The sequence below is a fragment of the Eriocheir sinensis genome, unplaced genomic scaffold, assembly GCF_024679095.1.
Source record: "Eriocheir sinensis breed Jianghai 21 unplaced genomic scaffold, ASM2467909v1 Scaffold544, whole genome shotgun sequence".
In the NCBI taxonomy this organism is placed as follows: domain Eukaryota; kingdom Metazoa; phylum Arthropoda; class Malacostraca; order Decapoda; family Varunidae; genus Eriocheir; species Eriocheir sinensis.
This window is the reverse complement of record NW_026111881.1, coordinates 119,695-142,877: the sequence shown is the minus strand read 5'-3', so window position 1 is coordinate 142,877 and position 23,183 is coordinate 119,695. Positions and strand designations below refer to the sequence as shown.

At 49.7% G+C, this 23,183-nt stretch overlaps 1 protein-coding gene, 6 non-coding genes and 2 pseudogenes across 7 annotated transcripts; all 9 read right to left on the bottom strand.

Annotated features, from left to right (window-relative positions):
* Window positions 1-222: 222 nt before the first annotated feature.
* Window positions 223-402, bottom strand: LOC126993034 (U2 spliceosomal RNA; annotated as a pseudogene).
* A 175-nt stretch (window positions 403-577) lies between these two features.
* Window positions 578-769, bottom strand: LOC126993039 (small nucleolar RNA U3). The gene has a single exon (XR_007747272.1). It is a non-coding gene; the product is annotated as a small nucleolar RNA U3 (small nucleolar RNA).
* Window positions 770-3,003: 2,234 nt separating this feature from the next.
* On the bottom strand, window positions 3,004-3,166 carry LOC126993036 (U1 spliceosomal RNA). The gene has a single exon (XR_007747269.1). It is a non-coding gene; the product is annotated as a U1 spliceosomal RNA (small nuclear RNA).
* Window positions 3,167-7,346: 4,180 nt separating this feature from the next.
* Window positions 7,347-7,539, bottom strand: LOC126993028 (U2 spliceosomal RNA). The gene has a single exon (XR_007747264.1). It is a non-coding gene; the product is annotated as a U2 spliceosomal RNA (small nuclear RNA).
* A 2,617-nt stretch (window positions 7,540-10,156) lies between these two features.
* Window positions 10,157-10,336, bottom strand: LOC126993033 (U2 spliceosomal RNA; annotated as a pseudogene).
* Window positions 10,337-10,511: 175 nt separating this feature from the next.
* LOC126993037 (small nucleolar RNA U3) lies at window positions 10,512-10,709 on the bottom strand. Its single transcript, XR_007747270.1, has one exon. It is a non-coding gene; the product is annotated as a small nucleolar RNA U3 (small nucleolar RNA).
* Window positions 10,710-15,179: 4,470 nt separating this feature from the next.
* On the bottom strand, window positions 15,180-15,342 carry LOC126993044 (U1 spliceosomal RNA). The gene has a single exon (XR_007747277.1). It is a non-coding gene; the product is annotated as a U1 spliceosomal RNA (small nuclear RNA).
* A 2,237-nt stretch (window positions 15,343-17,579) lies between these two features.
* Window positions 17,580-17,772, bottom strand: LOC126993031 (U2 spliceosomal RNA). Its single transcript, XR_007747267.1, has one exon. It is a non-coding gene; the product is annotated as a U2 spliceosomal RNA (small nuclear RNA).
* Window positions 17,773-21,763: 3,991 nt separating this feature from the next.
* Window positions 21,764-22,783, bottom strand: LOC126993021 (uncharacterized). The gene has a single exon (XM_050851847.1). The coding sequence runs from the start codon at window positions 22,781-22,783 to the stop codon at window positions 21,764-21,766; it is 1,020 nt and encodes a 339-aa protein (XP_050707804.1).
* Window positions 22,784-23,183: the final 400 nt, after the last annotated feature.

Below are 23,183 nucleotides of genomic sequence, written 5' to 3'. Positions count from 1 at the left end.
TCCCGGAATTGCAAGACCGGGCTGATTCGTGACAGAGGTGAAGCAACCCCACAGGAAATGGCCCTCATCTTAGTATAATATATGTCAAGTTTCTGGCTACTCCAGAGACACGAAATTACAGAGCTGATCCGTACAAAGCAAAGCCCAAGCATTAACGCATGAATCATGTCTCCTTCATCCACCTTATAACATTATCATTATCGTTTACTGATTCCTCCCCTGGGGGAGTAGACCGATCCCGGAGTTACTGCAATACCGGGCCGATCCGCGGCAAAGGTGGAGCAAGCCCTTAGTCCAAAAATCAGATTAATATCGTAGATCCTACATGGGTATCGTAACAGATATTAAGCTGATAAGAACTTTTACTACACTTTGATCTTAGCCAAAAGGCCGAGAAGCCCTGTGCCCGCCAACCGAACGCCTCCCTTACCGCCGCCAGCCCAACACAGCCTCACCACAAAATATTCTTCATGCTCGAGTGCTCATAACACCCAAATTGGGAAGTCGCAGATATTAGGTATTATTTCCTCCCAAACGGAAGGAGTATCAAAAAAAGGAAGATCCTCTATAGTCCTCCACCACTCGGCCTGTGCTCGGCCCGCCACGCCCCGCGAACGGGTGGTGGACGGTCCTCAAGCCCCTGGCCAGGCCACGGGGCAGCTTCCCGCTCAGGGCCGGACACTTAGCCTCGTCATCGTGGCGTGAGGTCACTCCAAGTAATAATAAATAATGGGCCTCACACACTACTAGAAATCAGAAGTGGGGAATAAAAACCAGCAACATTAGTAGGCCAATCACACTTTGCAGTCAGGAAAAATAAGAAAAAAAAAAAAAAAACTAATGGCCTAAACACACTAACTGAGATTGGTGAGTAAATACAAACACACATACTTTTCCTACAAGATTGGTTGATTGATAGTTTATTGTTGCAGGTACAAAACAAGGGCGAAGGGAGGAACATGCCATCCCAACCCCCAGGCAGGGCAGAATGTGATTATACAACTAGTAATACATGTGTAGGTAGCACCTTGAAACTAAAAAGATACAATGGTAGGAATGAATGCACAACAAGGGAAGGGGGCGGTACCTGCCGGCCTCCCCCTAGACAATAAGAAAATAAACTGTGGGGACGGAGAAATACATTACCCAAGCACTAAATGGGAATGAATACAGAGCTGGAGTAAATAGGCCTTAAAGTAGATTACATATGCCAATACCAAAACCAAGGCACACACCAAGATCTTTTATCCTCTTCTTTATTTCATCCTGACCACATGCTCTTCCTGGTAAAAAAAAAAAAAAAAAAAAAAAGGAAAGGAAAAAATGCGGTCAGTTCTTCCCTCCCTCAAACTCCACCTTTTCAAAGAACGTAATCCTCCGCTCCGTTAAGTCCGACCGGCGCAGGTTCGGCGCTTTCCCCTCCACCACCAGCCTCCGCAGCGCCTCCGCCGGCGTGCCGTAGCCCGTGGGCACCGTCACCTCCAGCACCGCCACCCCAGAGTTGTCGCCGCCCTCCCGGAACATCAACCACACACAGGTCGCGAAGGTCACGGTCGAGCCGTTGTGTCCATGCCAGGTTGCTCGGTTCATGAGGCGGAAGGCGGGCATTGGCGGTGAGGTCAGATGATGGAGGTCACCTACGTGGTACTTGGAGGTCAGGTGGAGGACTGCCGACCCGCGACTTTTGCCCTGAACGCGGACGCTGCCCCAGTGCCTATCCACCAAAGGGAGTGTTGGGGTCAGGGTGTGCTGGAGTCGTTTTATTCATTAGTTTTTTTATGTCACGAGAAAGGGAAGAACAAGGAATGAATGACTATATATTAAGGAAGGCTAGGTCAAGGTGTGCAACTGTCATCTTATTCATCTATTCTTTATTTTTTGTGATACGAAAAGGCAAAGAATGAAAATGAATAGCTATATATTTAACCCCTTGACTACGGATTTCCTACAAGACATCACCAAGCTACAGGAGCGGAACAAAAAGTGGCTGCTACAAGTCAATGAAGAAAAGTGTAAAGTCCTGCACCTTGGGAGGGGAGAAGGCAAAAAGAACGAGGAATAAATGACTACATTTAAGGAAGGCTAGGTCAGAATGTGCTACTGTTCTTTTTAACATGGTAGCTGCGGGGATCATGCTTTTTAAAGGTCCCTCTAAGCGAAAATAATGAGAAAAAATCATCACTCACGCAAACCATTTCATAATATATATCAACGCATTTGTGATCAGTTTATGTATCATCTATTTTGGGGGGTTTGTATCATGGCAAAAATTTCACCCGTCGCTGCTACACGGTAAAGCCACAAATTTGGCCCGTCGCTGCTACACGGTAAAGCCACAAATTTGGCCCGTCGCTGGTACACGGTAAAGCCACAAATCTGGCCCGTCGCTGGTACACGGTACACGGTGAGAGAGAGAGAGAGAGAGAGAGAGAGAGAGAGAGAGAGAGAGAGAGAGAGAGAGAGAGAGAGAGAGAGAGAGAGAGAGAGAGAGAGAGAGAGAGAGAGAGAGAGAGAGAGAGAGGGGGGGGAAATGAAGGGAGGCTAATGGTGGTCCAATGAACACCTTGACTCAATCCCACAACTGGAGACAGAGATACAGGATGGTACGGAAGGAGACCCCCGCAGAACCCCCCCAATCCGACAGTTTCTCCTGGATTGACTATAAAAAATTATGAGCCCCTACCCATAGCAAAGGAAATTCACAACAAATCGTGTTCTGAATGAAAGTCAAAATCATAGCTTGCGAAATACACTCCCCTTTTATCAAAACTAGCATATTTGAATATCAAAGGAAAATTAGACATTAGCTTGTGAAATACATTCCCCTTTTATCAAAACTGGCTTGTTTGAATATCAAAGGAAAATTAGACATTACCAAGTGATATGCAAACCCTCTTTATATCACAACTGTAACATTAAAACACCAAAGACAAACGTGACAGGTGTTGCATATAACCGTACACCTATACTCCTACCTAGTATATAATTGTGGTGTGTATTAGGAAGGGGGATGCGCGAACGCAATCCCCCGCTATCAAAAATTTCGCACTCGAGTTAACCACATTTGGGTTAATCGCAGGGGTCAGCACCGCCGGAGTGCAATGGCGGGCCTCGCCCTGGGAAAACCGCCTTCATGATCACGGTATCTCCTGTGCCAGGTAAGTATGCTTTCCGCAGCAACCCGGCCACCCACATCTCTGCAGGCTCCACACGCGCACTCCAAAAAATTATCCTTATGTACAAATAAGTTATTCTTCAATCACTAGGCCGCACGCTACTGCCCTTAGAATAATAGCAAAATTCAGATTTTTATTACTCTCAAAATCATCATGAAGCTCTGCAAGTGAGTACATGAATCAATAATGTAAAAAGTTCCACGGGCCAAGTGAGGCCCGCTGCCTGCCTGCACGCCCTCTACCGCCAGAACAAACCAACACAGGTTTATCATCCCGACATTTAATTCGCGTCTCAAACAATATTCCCGAGAATATACTCCTTAAACGACCATCAAGTGAAACTGTTAATTGGAAAAGCATATATTTGAGTCTAAACCTACCATAGGCGAACTTTACTCGTGATGAAAAATACCAAAGCATTTAGTTGAGGACACAATGAAGTACATGACAGGACAGAAAACTTTTGAGGAGAGACTTAACTACAGGTAAATATTTCCCAAGTAACTTGCTGATAAAGAAAAGTTCGTTTTTTTTTTTTTTAATTTGAGCTAAATGTTATGTGATGGGAGTCAATGTGAACACCGAAATCACTCTTGTATCCAGTATGAGTGAAACGTACGGAGGAATCACCACTCGAAAAAGGAAAAGCCCCTCTCCTTTTTTTTATGCAACGTATGCCGTATGTGTGAAGGGGGGTTGACGAGACAGTAGAACATATACTACTAGAGTGTCCTAGGTATGATAGGGATAGGCAGAGTTTGGTAGAAATAATGACACAGGAATTAGGAACATAAGTATGCAATAGGATGCTAGAGGGGAATGTAGAAAGGGTGATAGAATTCTTGCTAGGTCTGAGTACACTGCAGACTCCTGTAGATGTCCCCATCTGTGCCTCTATACGGGCTCTTTCAAATGGTTATATTTTATTTTTGGATTTTCAGGGTATTGGCCCTGAGGGAGTAAGCCGTTACAAAGGCTGTAGTTGGATCCGAAAGGGAAAATTACCTCCCGAACCAAGAACAAGACTAAGTTTGCTGAAATGGAGGTGAAGTGAAGAGGGAAAGAAAGAAACGGAGGTTGAGGAATATCAGATGGGAAGATTTCCAGGTAGACCCGAGGGAATTAGACTGGATAAATGGGAGTGTGCATGACGTGGGTGGAGCCAATAGTGAGTTTGTAGGAAATGTAAGGAGAGCCGCAACTCGATGGATTGGGTATGTGAGTACGAATGGAAGGAAGAGAAAGTACAAGCCGTGGTGGAATGGGGAGATCAGGGATGCTAGGAAGGAGACTGAGGAAAGAGAGACATGAAAACATTGAGGCAGAGAATGAATATCAGAAAACATGGTCAGAGTATGTAAGGCAACAGAGGGTCACTAAACGAAAGATTAGGGAGGCCAAGGTCAGGTGTGAGAGGAGTGTGATTGAGGCTCTGAAAGAAAAAAGCCTAGAAGGTGGGCGTGAATGGTATAAATTCTTGAGGGGTGAGAGTGTGACTGATAGTGAAACCGTGGAATGCCTGAAAGTAAATGGTAAGGATATCAGGGACACATATAGGATGAACGAGTGTGTAAAAGGTTTCTGGGAAGAGATTAGAGGGTTGGGTGAAGTTTTTGAGGTGAGAGAGGGATGTGTAACGCTTGAGAGGAAGGATGCGGATGAGCTGAATGAGAGAATTAGCAGAGAGGAAGTCGAGGTATGTTTGAAGAAGCAGAACTGCAAGGCAGCAGGGCTGGATGAGATCCCGTATGAATTGTATAAGAATGGAGGTGAGGTGGTAATAGACAGAATGACTGAGTTATTCAACTGTGTATGGGAGAATGAGAGAGTGCCTCGGGAATGGAACGAATGCAGAGTGACTCTGATACACAAGGGAGGACATAAGAGTAAGAAAGAGCTGAAGAATTATAGGCCGATAGCCCTGGCGAATACAGTGGGAAAGATTTTCTGTGCTGTGTTGAATGAAACGCTGTGTAAGTGGATTGAAAGAGAGAGTGCTGGGTGAGGAGCAGAATGATTTTCGCACAGACAGGAGGGCAGAGGACAATATGTATGTGGTAAATGAGATGATAGAGAGGAAAAAGAGGAATGGAAGTCCGTTGTATCTTGGGTTTCTTGATATTGAGAGAGCGTATGATAGAGTAAACAGGGAGGTGATGTGCAAGGTATTGGAGAAAGTAGGTTTGAGTGATAAGATAGTGCGAATCATTAGGAGTATGTATGTGGATACGAGAGCCAGGTATAGGTTAGGAGCATTAGAGACAGAGTGGGTGAGGAGTGAAAGAGGTGTTAGGCAGGGCTGCATCCTGTCTCCAACTCTCTTCAGTCTGTATACTGAGGAGTTGGCAGCCAGGATGAGGAGAAAGAATGCAGGAGTAAAAGTGGGAGAAGACAGGGTAAGTGTGCTTCTGTATGCAGATGATGTGGTAGTCATGAGTGAGTCAGCGGAGGAACTGCAGGAACTATTAGATGTGGTGAATGAGTATGGGAGAGATTTTGGAGTAAAATATAGTGGTGAAAAAAGTCAGATAATGGTTGTGAACGGGGCAGAAGATGAGAGAAATAGGACCTGGAGGCTAGGAGACACAGAGCTAGGGCAAACAGATGCATACAAGTACCTGGGTGTATGGATGAGTCCGAGCGGATGTGAAAGGACAAAGAATGAGAAGATTAGCCTAGTAGTCTGGGAAGTGCGGCAAAAATGAAAGCATGTAAGTATGATGTGCTGAGAGAGGTGTGGAAGAGTGTAGCAGTGCCGAGTATGATGTGTGGGATGGAGGTGATTACAAGGAGTTAGTTGGAAATGGATAAATTGGAAGTAGGGCAAAATAGGATCGGTAGGTTAGCTTTGAATGCACCAAGGTATGCAGCGGTGGAAGCTTTGAGGGGTGATATGGGGTGGAGTACCTTTAGGGAAAGATTTAGGAAGGCTACCCTTAGATACAAAGTCAGATTGGAACGAATGGATGACGCGAGACTGGCACGGAAGGTTTACTTGTGGAGTGTGCATGAGAGCAAATGGATTAAGAACTGCATGAGAATGGTTGATGACAGTGGTATGCGAGTCAGGTGGGTGAGCAGAGAGGAAGGGAGGCGTTTCTTTGAATGGAAGGTGACTGACAGGAATAGTGAAGGTCTAGAATGGGATGTGAGAAAGTGAAAGAGAGAGATAGACAGTGCAGTGAAAGGTGACGGTCTGAGGAGGTGGAAGCATGCGATGGAACGAATGACTGCTTTGGAGTGGTACAAGGAAAAGGAAGCCCCGCATTGTGTCAGCTGGTATGATGGAAGCCTGGGTGATGATCTTCTCTTCTAAGCTCGAGCGCAGTGTATGAATGTGAATGCAAGAAATTACAGGTGGTCTGAGTCCCGCAGCAAAGTGTGTCAGATGTGTGACAGGGGTATGGATGAAACTGTTGTGCATGTGATACTGGTGTGTGGGAGGTACCGGAGAGAAAGGACGGAGATGATGAGGGTGGCACTGAGTGAGATGGGCTGGGATGTGAATGGGAGGATTGCAGGAGCAGAAAGGGAATGGATGCTGCTGCTGCTGGGACTGAATACTGAAGCAAATGATAGAATTATAGAAGCCATGAAGAGTTTTCTGGAAAAGATGTGGTGTGCAAGAAATAGGGAATTGGAAGATTTGTAATGGATACTGCTTGTTTTGTTTTTATTTTTACAGGTTGTGCCGATGCGAAAGCCTGACTCTCCAACGGGTCACCTGTACAGCAAGAGCAAGAGCTGGTTGATGTAACAAGTTCGCAGACTGGCATCGCAGCGTCTGGAGTCTGACTCATAAAGTTGCCACTGGCCAGCGTGGACGGTGACTGATAGTCCAGATTGATACATGCTTATTGTAGATTTTTTCTCTACCATCCTAGCTATTGCCCACGGGATATAAAGAGTAGAGTGGTGGGGCGTCTTTCGGAGTCATGAAGGTATTTTTTAATGAAAAGTATTCATGAATACTTTTGAAGAGTAATCAAAACCGAATTACTCCGTTTGCAGAAAGTTTACTCGGCATGCGATCAGTGTGGAGGAGCGGTCTGCATCACCTCCAGGAGCCGTAACGGAGCCTTCAGAGCACGATGGCGGCTGATACCCAAGAACACTGCCTCACTGCGTTAGACAGCATAGCAACTATCATGAGAGTTTACTCCTCCCCTGAGGGAGTGGACCGATCCCGGAGGTACTGCAATACCGGGCCGATCCGCGGCAAAGGTGGAGCAAGCCCCTAGCACTTCGCCATAGTCCAAAAATCAGATTAATATCGTAGATCCCACATGGGGATCGTATCAGATATTAAGCTGATAAGAACAGATACTACACTTTGATCTTAGCCAAAAGGCCGAGAAGCGATGCCCCCCACCAACCGAATGCCCCCTTTACCGCCGCCAGCTACACACACGCTCACCACAAAATATTTCTCATGCTCTAGACTGTTACACTGCAGACACCGGCCTGAGCGCTGCTACCCTACGCCTAAAATAAAAATTCATATTTGGGGTATTGTCAGAAAAAGTTAAACAAACCCCACATGAGTGCTCAAGACACCCAATACCGTCTAAAGACCCGTTACACGAGCACTACATAGCACAATGAATAGGTAAATAATATATATGTTTGTGAGTAATACCCACTTTAATCGTGACGAAAAATGAAAGCTTTTTAGTTGAGAGAACCATTTACTTATTAGACAAAACTTTTGAAAGAGTAACTGAACATTTAGGGGGATTCAACGATGGTCTAAAGGAGCAGGAGTAATTAATTTGGCAAGTCACATTATAGTTCATCAGTCTGCGAAAAGAAACTCATCACAGTTGAAAACCATGAATTCTGTACAACAGTGGTGGCGCGGAATATATTTATGTGTATTCTATAGCTAGCTGCCTCGATCATGTACCAGCAGATGTTTTATCATCTGTGAACCTTGCCCCTTCTGCTTTATCTCGAGCAGGTACTATGGCTATTAGAAAATAAGAAGAAAAATATGAATTTCACAAATTCACATGGCATGAACAATTTTCAACTCTGGCAACATCAAATGAAAACTTGACAGGTGTTTCTTAACACTGTACATCTAATCTATGTTCCTACTTACTATGAAAATCAGAGCCAGCGTAACACTGATTTTTGTTAATAACTTTTTAACAAAGCGTCGCATGGAAATGACGTTTAACCAGGGTATGTTTTATACACCTACCTAATTACTGCCAATATGCTTTTGTGCTGAATGTTGATCATTCAGGTCGATTATTCATAGGTGTAAAATAAGTAGGCGATTCCACAGCCGCTACACTAACCGTGATGGGTACCAGGGTTGTTTTGATTTAAATCAAAATTAAATATACCGTATTTAAAATGATTTAAGTGTTATATCAAGAGTAAAATATCTAATGATTTAAATTATATATATATATATATATATATATATATATATATATATATATATATATATATATATATATATATATATATATATATATATGTGTGTGTGTGTGTGTGTGTGTGTGTGCTCCCTGTCTTATTGTATTGCTGAGACATGGACACACAGTGACTTCAAGAAGCGCGACGATGCTTTTAGCATTATACACCCCTGAGTGAAGGAGACCAAGGGGATAAAAATAAATTTACTACTACTACCCCAACTTTACCTTGCTTTCTGGCATGGTGGCATGATACTTCGGTAGGTTCCAGTCCGGTTTAACCTTTTATCCCCTAGAGGGATCCTGAGTACACTGTACCCACCCACCCATACTACCTATAATAATGTAACATAATGAGGTTATTAGGGGGATGCGCGAACGCACTCCCCCGTTATCAAAAATTTCGCACTGGAGTTAACCACATTTGGGTTAATCACAGGGGTCAGCACCCCCGGAGTGCAATGGTCAAAAAACATTGAAAAAGCTCCGCAGGAGTGCCTACGGGCCCCAATAAGGTCAAAATGCGGTTTCATGGGACAAGTGAGGCCCACTACCTGTCTGCACACCCTCTACCGCCAGAGCCAACTAAGGTATATTTATATAATTCGCCTCTTAAACAAGATTTCCCAGAATCTACTCGCTAAACGAGCATTAAGTGGGGCTGTAAAAAGAATATATTTGTGTCTGAACCTACAATATTTTAACTTTACTCATGAAGAAATAAAAACAAAACATTTTAGTTGAGCATACCCTGAAGTTGCTGATGGGACAAAACTTTTGAGGAGTATCTTAGACATGTGAACATTTCCAAAGGTATTACTTGAACAAGAAAAGGTGGCACTTGAAAAATGAAGCTAAATATAAAGTGATGAGTCAGTAGGAACACCAAGAACACTTGTAGTATGAGCGAAGCGCAGGGAAGGAATCAGCACTTAAAGAAAAAAAATCCCTGATGCAGCTTCAAGGTTACTCTGTCTCTAGACACTCACACCTACACATCTAGCAATACCCAGAGATTAACTATACTGAGTTTGCTCTAATCGGTCAGAGACACGCCAGTCCTCGTCGACAGACCAACTTGGACGGCTAGATTTCGATCGCCGATAGAGTCGGTCTGTCGGCACCCTTGCCTTTGGCAATGGCCCGTGCTCCTCCGTGCAAGGGCCTGTTTCCCCTAGTGATACTAGGGGTAAATCTTTGAAGATGCTCTAATCGGGAGGGTGATAGCGATAAGTCTAGTTCGTGATCAGGCCGTGGTGAGCAACACACGATGGTCTAATACCCGTATTCATCTTGTTTTTTTTTCCACCCCCGGGGAAGTAAAAATGATCCCGGAATTGCAAGACCGGGCTGATTCGTGACAGAGGTGAAGCAACCCCACAGGAAATGGCCCTCATCTTAGTATAATATATGTCAAGTTTCTGGCTACTCCAGAGACACGAAATTACAGAGCTGATCCGTACAAAGCAAAGCCCAAGCATTAACGCATGAATCATGTCTCCTTCATCCACCTTATAACATTATCATTATCGTTTACTGATTCCTCCCCTGGGGGAGTAGACCGATCCCGGAGTTACTGCAATACCGGGCCGATCCGCGGCAAAGGTGGAGCAAGCCCTTAGTCCAAAAATCAGATTAATATCGTAGATCCTACATGGGTATCGTAACAGATATTAAGCTGATAAGAACTTTTACTACACTTTGATCTTAGCCAAAAGGCCGAGAAGCCCTGTGCCCGCCAACCGAACGCCTCCCTTACCGCCGCCAGCCCAACACAGCCTCACCACAAAATATTCTTCATGCTCGAGTGCTCATAACACCCAAATTGGGAAGTCGCAGATATTAGGTATTATTTCCTCCCAAACGGAAGGAGTATCAAAAAAAGGAAGATCCTCTATAGTCCTCCACCACTCAGCCTGTGCTCGGCCCGCCACGCCCCGCGAACGGGTGGTGGACGGTCCTCAAGCCCCTGGCCAGGCCACGGGGCAGCTTCCCGCTCAGGGCCGGACACTTAGCCTCGTCATCGTGGCGTGAGGTCACTCCAAGTTTCGGTCAGGGAACTTGGCTGTCATACTATAGAAGTGATCCTATGAAGTATGATCATACCTTCCCCGGGCCGCGGCGGCCCCCAATACGCTACGGCGCAACAGGTGGCAGGTGAAAATAATTACCTGTGTGCATTATAACCCCAAGCCGGTGTTGAAGCGGACTTGTGGGGATAAATTATGGAGCTAAAGTGGACTTGTTGTATTATCATAAGCAAATTTTGGAATCTTGAGCACTGATTTGCAAACAAATCAATATTTTTCGCAAAACATATTATTTAAAAGGCTTAGTTACCCTGAGAAGCGCAGGTTTTCTGCCATGGTTGTTAGCTACAACAAAGAACTTTCCACCGCAGTCTCTGCTGTTGTGCAGGTCCGCCGTTCTCAACGCCTAAATCATGAATAACTTTCAATCTGAATTGTATAATGTATTTCTATTGCTGTTAAAATTATGATATAACAAGTGTGTATGTGTGTGCTGACGCCGCCAGCTCCACACACGCTCATCACAAAATATTCCTCATTCTCCTGACATTCACTCTTCATTGAACGGGTCGCGCGGCGTAACCAGCCGCCAGAGATATAATTCGGCTCAGTGTCTCTGAGAGGAAAAGGTAAAGAAGCCCAGCAGGAGTGTTCGCAGCATCCCAAAGATCCGGAAGGACGGCTCCACGGGCCAGCCGAGAGCCTCTGCGCCCGTTGTACACGCGCTGAGACGAGGATGACTTTTCACCCCAACCTTGCTTGTCACTCAAAGAAAGTTTTCATAGGAACCTACTCGCTGAATGCTGAACTCGCTTAACTGAGGTACAGGGAACACCTCTTTTTGCTCATCTGCATAATTGTATTTGTTTGTTTGCACTATGTAAGTTGAAAAGAAATTTACTACTTTTGTAAATGCAGTAAATAAATTCACTACTACTACCTACCCAAACCTGGAAAATATAGTCTCAACCAGCCTAACCTGCCCTGGCCACGCTGGCCTATACCCAATGATTAGTATACCAAAATCTCCCTGGGTGAATATAAATACATACAACTGATATAATAGAGAATGGAATTAAAGCTTAAAGGAAACTAATACTGATTATTCTTTTTTTAAAGTGTCTGCTTCCTACACTGTAGTATTTAGTGTTCAATAATTATTAGTCTTTAAATTATGATTTTATTTGTCATTATTAGTGAATAATCTTTGCTAAATATATAGCACATTGTATATTTTGCAGAATGCAATATTGAATGCTACCTTCCCTGTAAATAGAAAATCAATTGTTGTAACAATAGTAAATAAATCAAACAAATCAACATTCCTTAATGAACTAAACAAAAAACAAAACAAAACAAAAAATCCAATGAAAGGTAGGTTAAGTTGGCCTAAGTGTTCATCTCTGTCACACTGGCCTTTGACCCTGTAACTAACTAACTAACAAGGAGCATATGCCAGGCTGCGCGCTGTTTCACTCACCCTCCGGCTGCTGCTTTCACTCCCGACAGTCCCTCTGAGTGGGCCTCCAAGCAACACTACCCCTTCAGTTAAAACCCCCACTTGGCAGGATCGATCAACTTGTCGAACCATGAGCTATGTGGGCCCCAGACCCTTGGTTTCCTCCACTCAGTGTTGTCTTGTACGTACAAAAACTACCTTACTGGAAAGAATGACGTCCTGGAAGTGTGCCACATGCCCATAATGCCGGACTAAACAGTGAGAGGCCTTGATTCAGTTTCATCAAATAGTCTCTGGTTCGGCATATCATTTCAGAGGTACCCCATGATCCTGTGAAGGCACTTCATACCATCAACACACCTCTTCACGTCATAATTCGCAGTGCTCATGTCTCACAGCGATAAAGAAAGAGGGGGAGCACAAGCGACTTGAAAATTCGGATTTTTGTCCTATATGCTTGTGTTGAGTGATTCCATAACACTGTGGGCCAGGTCAATCCATGGAGTGACTTCCTGGTAAGACCAACTATTGTTATGCACTATGTTACCAAGGTAAGTGAAACTTTTGGTGAACTCAATGTCCTCACCACATGCATGGACAGACTGAACTGTGTCATCCATAGCAGAGAAATCCACCAGGGGGGGGAGGGGTGAAGTTTGACTAACTTAACAGGGAATATGGAGATGAGCGCAGCCTTCTCTGCCACAACTGGATACGGAAATGCGCGAAGCGTATGACAAACCTAACAAAACTAAATCTAACCTAATATTCCCTAACTATAACTAACCAAAAACAATCTGGCCTGATCACCCCCTGCCAAAATACAATGTGATAGACTGCACTCAAACTTTATACATCAATATTTTGAGATTTGTATTGTGGAAGGCATGTGTTACTGCACTGCATTCAGAGAAAAAACAACAACAATGCATATTGTCAGTATTTCTTGTAAGCTTCTGGGAGGCTCCTAGCTGACAGCTGCCTCATCAGGGGCTGCATGGCCACTTCACCTTGTAGCTAGACGAGTCCTTCCCTCACCTTCAATGATCACCGTGTCACCATCGAGTAGTCTGGTCTGTTAGGGGGATTTTAAGGACGGATTGCGAAAATTCTTCTACAAGCATGAAATTCGGCACACTAGTAGTTTTTGACATGCTGAATTCAAATCTGCCGGGAGTCAAAGCCAATTCTCAATAGGGTCGCCATATTCGACAATTCAAAATGGCGGGCACTCAAAAACTGACTTTTTCGTTACTAGCCAACCAAAAGTCACATAATTACTATTAAAGGCACTTTTCTGGGGTTTTAGACCTCGCTGATTCAAAATCTGATGTCTATTTGGCGATAGCATTGACAAGGGACGCTTTCCAATAGGGCGGCCGCTAAAAAAAAAAAAAATTTCCATAACTTTGACACTTTTAGCCATAGAACCACAAGTAAAACCTATTTTCATAGCTTATGTTTGTATTTCATTCTCTTTTCAACACATAAGCCTTATATCCGAGATCAAGGTATCAATTATTGATCAACAAAATCGGCTAATAACCATCAAGACAAACACTATCCAATCAATAAGGCAGTAAATTAAATCAATCAACCAACCAGTGTATCAATCAGACCACTTCCTGTGACTGTATAACACCGATTCATGAATCCTCATTGTTCACACATCCACATTCGCATTTACACAGACCTGTGCAACGAACGCCAGCTCTGCAGCATTTGCAGTTCCCTGTACATGACTTTGCACAGCCACACTGCAAAAGGATGGAACAGGCCTTACTGCTGTCCTCAAGGGTTGTCCAAAAGGGCAACCATCCACCACTGCTGTCCTTGTGCCACCCCAGTCATGGAAGTCAGGAATGTCCTGGTGGACAGACGTTGCCTGAATCCAAAAGAAGCTGGGCTGCAGCATTGCTCTGCGGATGTGTTAATACAAAGCAGCTTGTCTTGGTGGTAAGGCCTCTAATGTCTTTTTCCCACTTGTGAAGAGTCGAAGCCTAGCCTCACTGACTCGTTCCATACCACAGCTCTTGCTGTACATGTCTACAACGAAGCGCTCTAGAGTGCGCATGTGCCGAGACGTGGGCTGAGCTCTTGGGGTTCACTGGTGAGGGCAACAAGGGTGTCCGTCAGTCCTGGTGTGCTCTGCCAGTGCCAGGCTGACTTCTTGCCACATCCCAGAAACTGTGACACGGTGTCACAGCCAGTGACCGCGTGGAATAGTGGCAGTGCCAGGCACCTTGATGGTCCCAGCTGGGCAGAGATAATGTGGATAGGAATATCACGCATCTTTTTCCCACTGCCGAAACACACCCACAACTCGGACAGCCCAAGTGATGAAAAGAAGTGAATGGCCAGGATGACCACATCACTGTCGACTGTGCGAACCAAGACAACCTGGTGGCGCTGCTGTGCTGCATGGGCGAGATGGAGCAGTATCCTAGTATCAGCCTCAGTGTGGTTACATGGCTGAAGATCAGACACGTCATGTTGTTTGTTCGAGAGGAAACTCTCCTTGTTGGTGCTGAGGAGAAGTCTTACACCCAGATCCTGCTTCACAAGCTGTGTACTCCATGCAAACTAGCCAAAAACTAGCGCTACGAAATTATTCACGTGGAACAAGTATCAACGAAGAAAGAACACCAAAATGTAACGCTACGAAATTATTCAAATCCGTGGCTGAGTAACAAGACAATAAGTTATCCAAATGCAGACACTAAGTACCTGAATGTCCATGGGGAACCTAGATGTAGCTAAGAGGCTCTACTAATAGCGCAGGAGATTCACCACAAATCGTGTTCTGAATGAAACTTAAAATCGTATCAGCAAAATACAATAATTTATTTTTCCAAACGAACATTTGATTATCAGAGGAAAAATATAATTTAGCTTCCCAAATACATTCTCCTTATATCAAAACTGGCATATTTCAATATCAAAGGACAATTAGACAAGAGCTTGTAAAATGCAAAGCCACTTAAAGCAAAACTATCACATTTAAACATCAAAGGAAAACTTGACAAGTGTTTCTTATCGCTGTACACCTATATTCCTATCTAGTATATAACTAATGTGGATTAGGAAGGGGGATGCGCGAACGCAATCCCCCGCTATCAAAAATATCGCACTCGAGTTAACCACATTTGGGTTAATCGCAGGGGTCAGCACCGCCGGAGTGCAATGGCGGGCCTCGCCCTGGGAAAACCGCCTTCATGATCACGGTATCTCCTGTGCCAGGTAAGTATGCTTTCCGCAGCAACCCGGCCACCCACATCTCTGCAGGCTCCACACGCGCACTCCACAAAATTATCCTTATGAACAAATAAGTTATTCTTCAATCACTAGGCCGCACGCTACTACCCTTCGAATAATAGCAAAGTTCAGAGTTTTATTACTGTCAAAATCATCATAAAGCTCTGCAGGTGAGTACATGAATCAATAATGTAAAAAGTTCCACGGGCCAAGTGTGGCCCGCTGCCTGCCTGTACGCCCTCTACCGCCAGAACAAACCAACACAGGTTTATCATCATGACATTTAATTCGCGTCTCAAACAAGATTCCCGAGAATATACTCCTTAAACGACCATCAAGTGAAACTGTTAATTGGAAAAGCATATATTTGAGTCTAAACCTACCATAGGGGAACTTTACTCGTGATGGAAAATAACAAAACATTTAGTTGAGAACGCCATCAAGTTCATGACTTGACAGAAAACGATTGAGGAGAGACTTAACTACAAGTAAATATTTCCAAAGAAACTTGCTGATAAAGAAAAGTTCGTTTTTTTTTTTAATTTGAGCTAAATGTAATGTGATGGGAGTCAGTGTGAACACCGAAATCACTCTTGTATCCAGTATGAGTGAAACGCACGGAGGAATTACCACTCGAAAGAGTAAACGCATTTTTCTCTTTTTTTTTATGCACTGTTTGCTGGTTGGTGTGTAATGCCCCGCGAGCTTATTTTTCCATCCTTCCTATTTCCCAACACGGCCTCTGCGTGTATCGAAATAACACGAGAAATTAATCACAACAAGGAGAGGGTATTCCCCGGCTGCCTGGGATTGAACCCGCGACCAGCGTGACGGAAGAGCCACTCCTTACCGAGTCGGCCAAAGAGGTACCCCACTGGCTAAGTGGGTTATGGGAGGCTCGTTCATCAGGCCGTCGCCGCACTACACGGCTTTCCCCCCTATGTAGATTAATTTCTGTGTGTTGACAATGTCCCTTTGAGACATAACTCCACAATGTCCCTTTGAGACATACCTCCAACTCTTCCCATTTTCTATTACCCTCGGAGCATGGGCCATCCTACCTGTTACCCCTTCGGGGAAACTCAACAGAACTGCAGAAGAGGATGCCCACCGCTATGCCACCACTGTAATGCCCCGCGAGCTTATTTTTCCATCCTTCCTATTTCCCAACACGGCCTCTGCGTGTATCGAAATAACACGAGAAATTAATCACAACAAGGAGAGGGTATTCCCCGGCTGTTTGGGATTGAACTCGCGACGGGAGAGCCACTCCTTACAGAGTCGGCCAAAGAGGTACCCCACTGGCTAAGTGGGTTATGGGAGGCTCGTTCATCAGGCCGTCGCCGCACTACAGGTGTATGTAATAAGTTCGCAGACTGGCAGCACAGCGTCTGGAGTCTGACTCGCTGAGTTGCCACTGATAGTCCAGATTGATACAGGCTTTGTGGATTTTTGTCTCTACTATCCTATTGCTAATGGGATATTGTGAGTACAGTGGTGCGGCGTCTTCTGGAGTCATAAAGGTATTTTTCAGTAAAAAGTATTCATGAATACTTTCAAGAAGTATTTGTATTTCTATTTGATTTAAAACCTTTTCAGTGTATTAGAATTCGATTCGTATTCGTTGGAATTTGAAGTATTAGAATACATAACTTTGTATTCACTCCACCCTTGATTACACGAGCCGTGATTGTTTATAGAGCCGATTCGTGCAAGACGAAGACACTCACACGGATCATATACCTACCCGATCCACAGTATAGCATTGCAACAAGTGTTTATTCTTCTCCTGGGGGAGGGGACCGACCTTGAAGGTACTGCAATACCAGTGCGATCCCCGGCAAAGGTAAACTGATCCATGGCAGAAGGAGCATGGACCCAACATGAAGGCAAGGGTTATAAATACCGGGCCGATCTCCGGCAAACTTTCTTCTTCAGTTTACATCTTGCATAGTGCAAATAATTTAAAATTATGTAGATGAGCGGGCAGTGGCCCTCCGCTGGGGGAGTGTCATGGGACCACCCAAGTGTCTGATCAGGTCACACCACCCGCTCCGCTCCCTGCAGAAGGGTGTGTTGAGACGTGTGGTCAGCATGGAAGAGGAGCTGAGCTGTCTATCACCTCCAGGAGCCGTGACACGGCGTCTGAATCCGTTACACCACGAGGGCGGCTGATACCTAAGAGCATAGCCTTAGGCACTATAATTATATCGAGTTATTTTCTCCCCTGGGGGAGTGGACCGATCCCGGAGGTACTGCAATACCGGGCCGATCCGCGGCAAAGGTGGAGCAAGCCCCTAGCACTTCGCCATAGTCCAAAAATCAGATTAATATCGTAGATCCCACATGGGGATCGTATCAGATATTAAGCTGATAAGAACAGATACTACACTTTGATCTTAGCCAAAAGGCCGAGAAGCGATGCCGCTCACTTCCTTCCTTCCTTTAAGATTAACCCCTAAGAAGGGGAACGGGCCTTTGTCGACTACGACGGCCCGTCGCAGTCATGGCTGGGGCTATATATGTGCATACACGGCACGCCGCGCGCACGTGTGCATGTACATAAAGACATACACACGCGCACACACACGCCGATGTACGCACATATATAGATAGTTAACACCCCTTCCCACTAAGTGGGTTGGGGCACAGGCGCACCAGGCGTCCTGTAGCTGACTTAAAAAACCAATCACGCACATACTCACACACAAACACCCACACATACATACACGCACTCTAACACGCCCACATATACAGAACAGAGAGCCTACCTGGGCGGCTCATATGCCCGCACTAGGGCAGTAAGCGCCCTGTCGTCCAGGGCCCCCACCAAGGCTGGCGCTGAGAGCCCCTCCCGGTTTGGAAGCAGGTTGCGCGTCGCACCGCACTCGAGGAGGTAGTGGAGGAGCGGCTGGAGGACCTCCTCCTCGCAGTACGGGCACTCGACAGGGACAGGGTCATCCGGGTGAAGGACCGACGCACATTTGTAGCCGAGACGGAGGCGGCGGATGTTGGATGCCTCCCGTCTCGGCAGATTTGGCGGTAGCTGGCGGGCGCCGGTGTTAGTGGCCGCCGAGTACCAAAACGCGGACGGCGAGCCCGCAGCCAGGGCCTCCTCCAGCTCCCTGACGACCCCAGTAGCAGATCGTGCGGCCATGGCCCTCTTCACTTGGGCAAGGCTAACCACAACAGGCCGCGTGACAGCAGGCAGGAGCGTTGCCTCAGCAGCAGCGCCGTCCGCCGCCTCGTTGCCTGCCACGCCCGAGTGGCTGGGCAACCAGTTAACTTTTACAGGGCGCCCCGCTCCTCTCAACTCTGCCAGCCTCGCAAGGATGGAGGTGAGGAGAGACACGTTGTCGCGCGGGGGGTCCTGTAGCAGAGAGCGGATGGCAGGGACTGAATCGCAGTGGATCAAGACAGGGCCCCGACCCCCTTCCACTGCATGATCCAGCGCCCCGCCAATGGCTGCCAGCTCAGCCTGGGTGGAGGAACAACCGTCTGGCAGACGAAAAACAGCAGTGACCCCACCGCACACAAAAGCAGCGCCGACAGCCCCCGTCTGGTGGTTGACGGAGCCGTCCGTGAAGTACACGGAGGCTCCAGGGTGCGCTGCTTCCCGCTCTCTGCTGTCTGCCTCCCTGGCCAACTCCAGAGGGGTGAGGAGGGCCTTCCTTTTGGCGAGCGGCCGTATGGTGGCTGTTAAGGCAGGCGGCTCCCACGGGGGGCGGGCAACGTAGGTGGGGTGGGGGGCGTCCACAGCCGTCACAAGGGCGTGGGGGAGTCCGCTATTGCGAATCGTGGCCGCCGCCACAGTCGCCCACGTTCTCTTGCGGAACAGGAGAGGGTCCTGCAGGAGGGCCTGCCCGACGGAGGCACGGAGCTGCTCCGCCCCCATGCATCTGAGCAGCGCCGCCAGATGCCCCACTGAGAGTTGGGTGACTCTCGCGGCGACGCTGCACACGCGTGCCTCCGCCCGGAGGCACACGCATTTCGTCCACATGGGGGCGCCAATGATGACGCGGAGGGCGGCGTTCTGAGCTGTCTCCAGCGGCCTAAGCGCCGCCGGACCCACCGTCAGCAGGCACGGCGTCCCATAATCAATACAGGACCGAACGCCCTGGATGTAGAAAGTCCGCAGGACCCTGTCCCCAGACCCACCCGCTGTTCTGGCAAGGGCCCTCATCACATTAGTGCGCCGCCGGACCTCGTCCCGCACACGGGCGATGTGCGGGCCAAAGGACAGGCTGGAGTCAACAGTGACCCCGAGGTACTTGTAAGTGTGCACCCACGGCACGGGCGTACCCTCGAGGTCGAAGGGCTCAGGAAGGTGGCCGTGGCGGAAGGCCATGGCCTTTGTCTTAGTCCTGTTGACGACCAGCCCTAGGGCGGCGCACGTCTGAGTCAGCCGGCGGAGGAGCTGGCGGGCGCAGGCCACCTGGTTGGGGCCCCACACCACCAGGGCCACATCGTCCGCATACGATAGGACTCTTGCGGTTCCGCTCGTCGGAAGGGCCGCCAACTTCTCGACGAGCAGATTGAACAGCACGGGGCTCAGGACGCCACCCTGAGGCGTGCCGTTCTCAAAAGTCTCTATCGCGGACGTATGGCCCTGAAATCGGACGGCCGCTCTCCGTCCCTCCAGATAATGGCCCACCCACGCCAGCAGGCGGCCACGGACGCCCCGTTCAGCGAGAATGGAGAGCATGGCTGGGGCTGAGGCGAGCTCAAAAGCTTTCTCGAGGTCGAGAAATACCACCACCGCCCGTCTCCCCAAGACACCAGAGAGGAGGGTGGAGATGCAGTCCCTGGTGCCCCTGCCCCGGCGGAAGGCAAAGAGGTGGTGATGGAGGGGGCCCATCGCCCACTGAAGGCGCGGAAGCAGGACTCGCTCCATACACTTGCCGAGGCAGCTTAGGAGGGAGATCGGGCGATGTTGGAGCCCGTCTCCACTCTTGGGGATGGGAACGATGGTGGCCAGCTTCCAGGAGGCTGGCAGTGCTCCGAGCTCGAAGGACCTGTTAAAGAGTCCCAGAACCTCCGCCAGCATGTCCGGGCCAGCGTTCGCCAGGAAGGAGTAGGGGATCCTGTCGACTCCGGTGGCGGTGTCCTTCCTGGGGATGGCCCGCTCCAGCTCCCAGAGCTCTATAGGCGCGTCAGTGACATGCGCCTGTAGGCAGGCCTCCCTGAAGGCGGCTACTCTCCCGGGGTTCGCCTCCCTCAGCAGGTCGCGAGTGTGGGCCGGAAGCCGGGCGGAAGCAGCACGGGAGGAGTAGGTGGCAACGAGCCGCTCCGCCTCGGCCTGGGGCTGTGGGTGTAGAGCTGGGCGCGCAACGGCACCCCCGGCGACGGCCCTCAGCTTCCGCCAGAGGACTGCAGCGGACGTACAGCCGTCAAGTCCCTCGCACCACGCCAGCCAGTGCTCCTCCTGCACCCGGTCGGCGGTTTCCCTGGCGCGACGGACAGCAGCGCGCAGCAAGCCTCGCGTCGCCTCCGTGTTGACTCTCCTGTTAAGCTTACGGGCCTGGTTGACTCGGTGGTTCGCCTCCCTCACCTCCTCGGTATAGTACCACCTGTCACGGTGGACCACCGCCACAGGCCGGAGGAGGGGGATCGCCTCATCAGCAGCTGCTGTGAAGGCGTCAACCAGGCGCGCGTCCGCCGCCTCGAGGTCGTCGGGTCGGATGGTGGCGGCCAGACGACGGGCGACGGCCCCGCGGAACCGAGGCCAGTCAGCCCGGCGCAGGTTCCAGCGAGGAGGCCGCTGTGGTAACACAGGCGGCGGGACAGGGAGTGCAACAACGGAGGCGAAATGGTCGCTCGCGAGGTGCGGGTGGAGGGTCCACGTCGCGTCGACTGCAAGTGGCTGCGACACAAAGCTGAGGTCCAGGACGCCACCAGCCATGTGCGTGGGCACCCCGGTGTTGAGGAGCGCAACCCCAGGAACGTCCTCCAAGGCCGAGGCAAGGTGGCGCCCTGCGCGGTTCCTCCCCCTACTCCCCCACCTTTCATGGTGGGCGTTGAAGTCACCCCCGATGAAGGTGGGTTCGTCATTAGCCAGGGAGAGGAGTTCAGTGTAGTCGGGCTCGGCCCGCGGCCCACTGTACACGCAGTAGAACGCGACACACGCGCTCGGCAAGGTCACCTTGACTGCCAATACCTCCACACCGGCACCGCACAGCACGGGGCGATGCACTCGAGAACAGGGAAGTACATCCCTGACCAAGATACAACACCCACGCGCCGCACCGGCGACGGCAGGGAGGTAAAAGGCCCTGTAGCCCTTGAAGGGCACCGACTGGCCCTCCCGAAGGAGCGTCTCCTGTAATAGGATGACGTCAAAGCCGTCGGTGCCGATCGCACCTCGCAGGAGGTTAACCTTGCCGCGCACGCCGCACACGTTCCACTGCAGAACACTTAGCGGTCGGTCGCCGAGGAGGTCCCCGGGGCGATCACAGGGGCCACCGCGCGCGAGGGGGCCGGCCCCCGGCGCTTCGGGGTCACAATGCCTTTGGGCTGCGGGATGCGGGAGCGGGTCGGAGCCGCCTGCACTGGGATGTGTGAGCGGGGCTTGGCTGTCTGGGACGCCTGCGCTGGCTGGGCCACCGAGACGGCAGGTGCCACTGCTGCCCGGGAGGGCGCGTCGACCTCCATGCGGGCCTCCGCCGCGGGAGGTGGAGCGTCCTCGCGGACAGGGGCCTGCACAGCTGGAGGCGCAGCAACTGGAGTTTGCAGCGGGGTGGCGGGAGACGCGACCGGACTGTCGATGGTGGGGAAACACTCCTCCACCGTCGCCTTCGCGATGACTCGCAGCGCCGCCTCGTCCGGTGTTAGCTTTAGGAGGCCGGTTAGCGCCAGAGCGAAGCTCGCCAGCATCCCCTCTAGTGCAGCCCTGGTGACCAGGACATGGCCGGGAGGAGGAACAAGGGGTGCAGCTGGCGCGATCACGGGGGGGCGCCGGCGGTTCCTCCGACGCCTTACGCGCTGGGGGAGGGCCGGTGGAGGCACTGCGGGAGTGAGCTGCGTGGAGGGGACCGAGGCGGATGCCGGGCGTGGGGGAGGGGCTTGTGTTGAGGAGGAGGCCGGGTGGGGTTGCGTGGCAGGCGGTGGAGGAGGCGTAGCTGGCGGCGGCACAGCCGGAGCAGCGTTGCCGCGAGACGTGGCCGGTGGTGGAGGGGAAGTGCTCCCGGAGGCGAGCGTTGTCTGACCGGGTGGGGCAGGCCGACGCTGGGACCTCGAGCGGGAACGCCCGGTCCACGCCGGCCGAGAGGGGTTGGGGCCGCACGCCACTCCTCCTGACTCTGGATTCCCCTGATCCACTATGTTCAACCGGGAGGGGCAGCGCCGGCTCCACGCGTGGTGGTGCTGGCGGCAGTTGGGGCAGAGGGCGGTCACGCTCTCGCCGGCCTTGTATTTCGCAAGGCAGGCCTCCGTCATGTGCTGCCCCGAGCACATGCCGCACACTGCCTGGCGATTGCAGCGGGAGCGATGGTGGCCGTATTGCTGGCAGCGATAGCAACGGAGGGGCTCGGCGTTGAAGGGCGCGTGTAAAATACGCCCCAGCTCCCCAGGTCGAGCATGCCTGGCAAGGGGACCCTCACCGAGATGAGGCCCTGCCTCGTGGCAAGGTTGTCGCGCGTCATACAGCGCTCTGCCGTGACGACGCTCGGGTGGCGGAGGAGAGCCTTGAGAGGCATGGCAACCGGGTAAGTGGTCACCACCCCCTTGGTGGTTGCGTCGCCCATCAGCCGCAACTGCACCGCCTTGCCATGCACCGACGTGGTGTCCATGAGGGCACGGAGGGCTTCCTCGGAAGGCGGGGTGACCAGCACGCTGC

Excerpts from the sequence above, each read along its gene's own strand:
- LOC126993021 (XM_050851847.1), bottom strand. The coding sequence starts at position 22,783 with ATGACGGAGGCCTGCCTTGCGAAATACAAGGCCGGCGAGAGCGTGACC.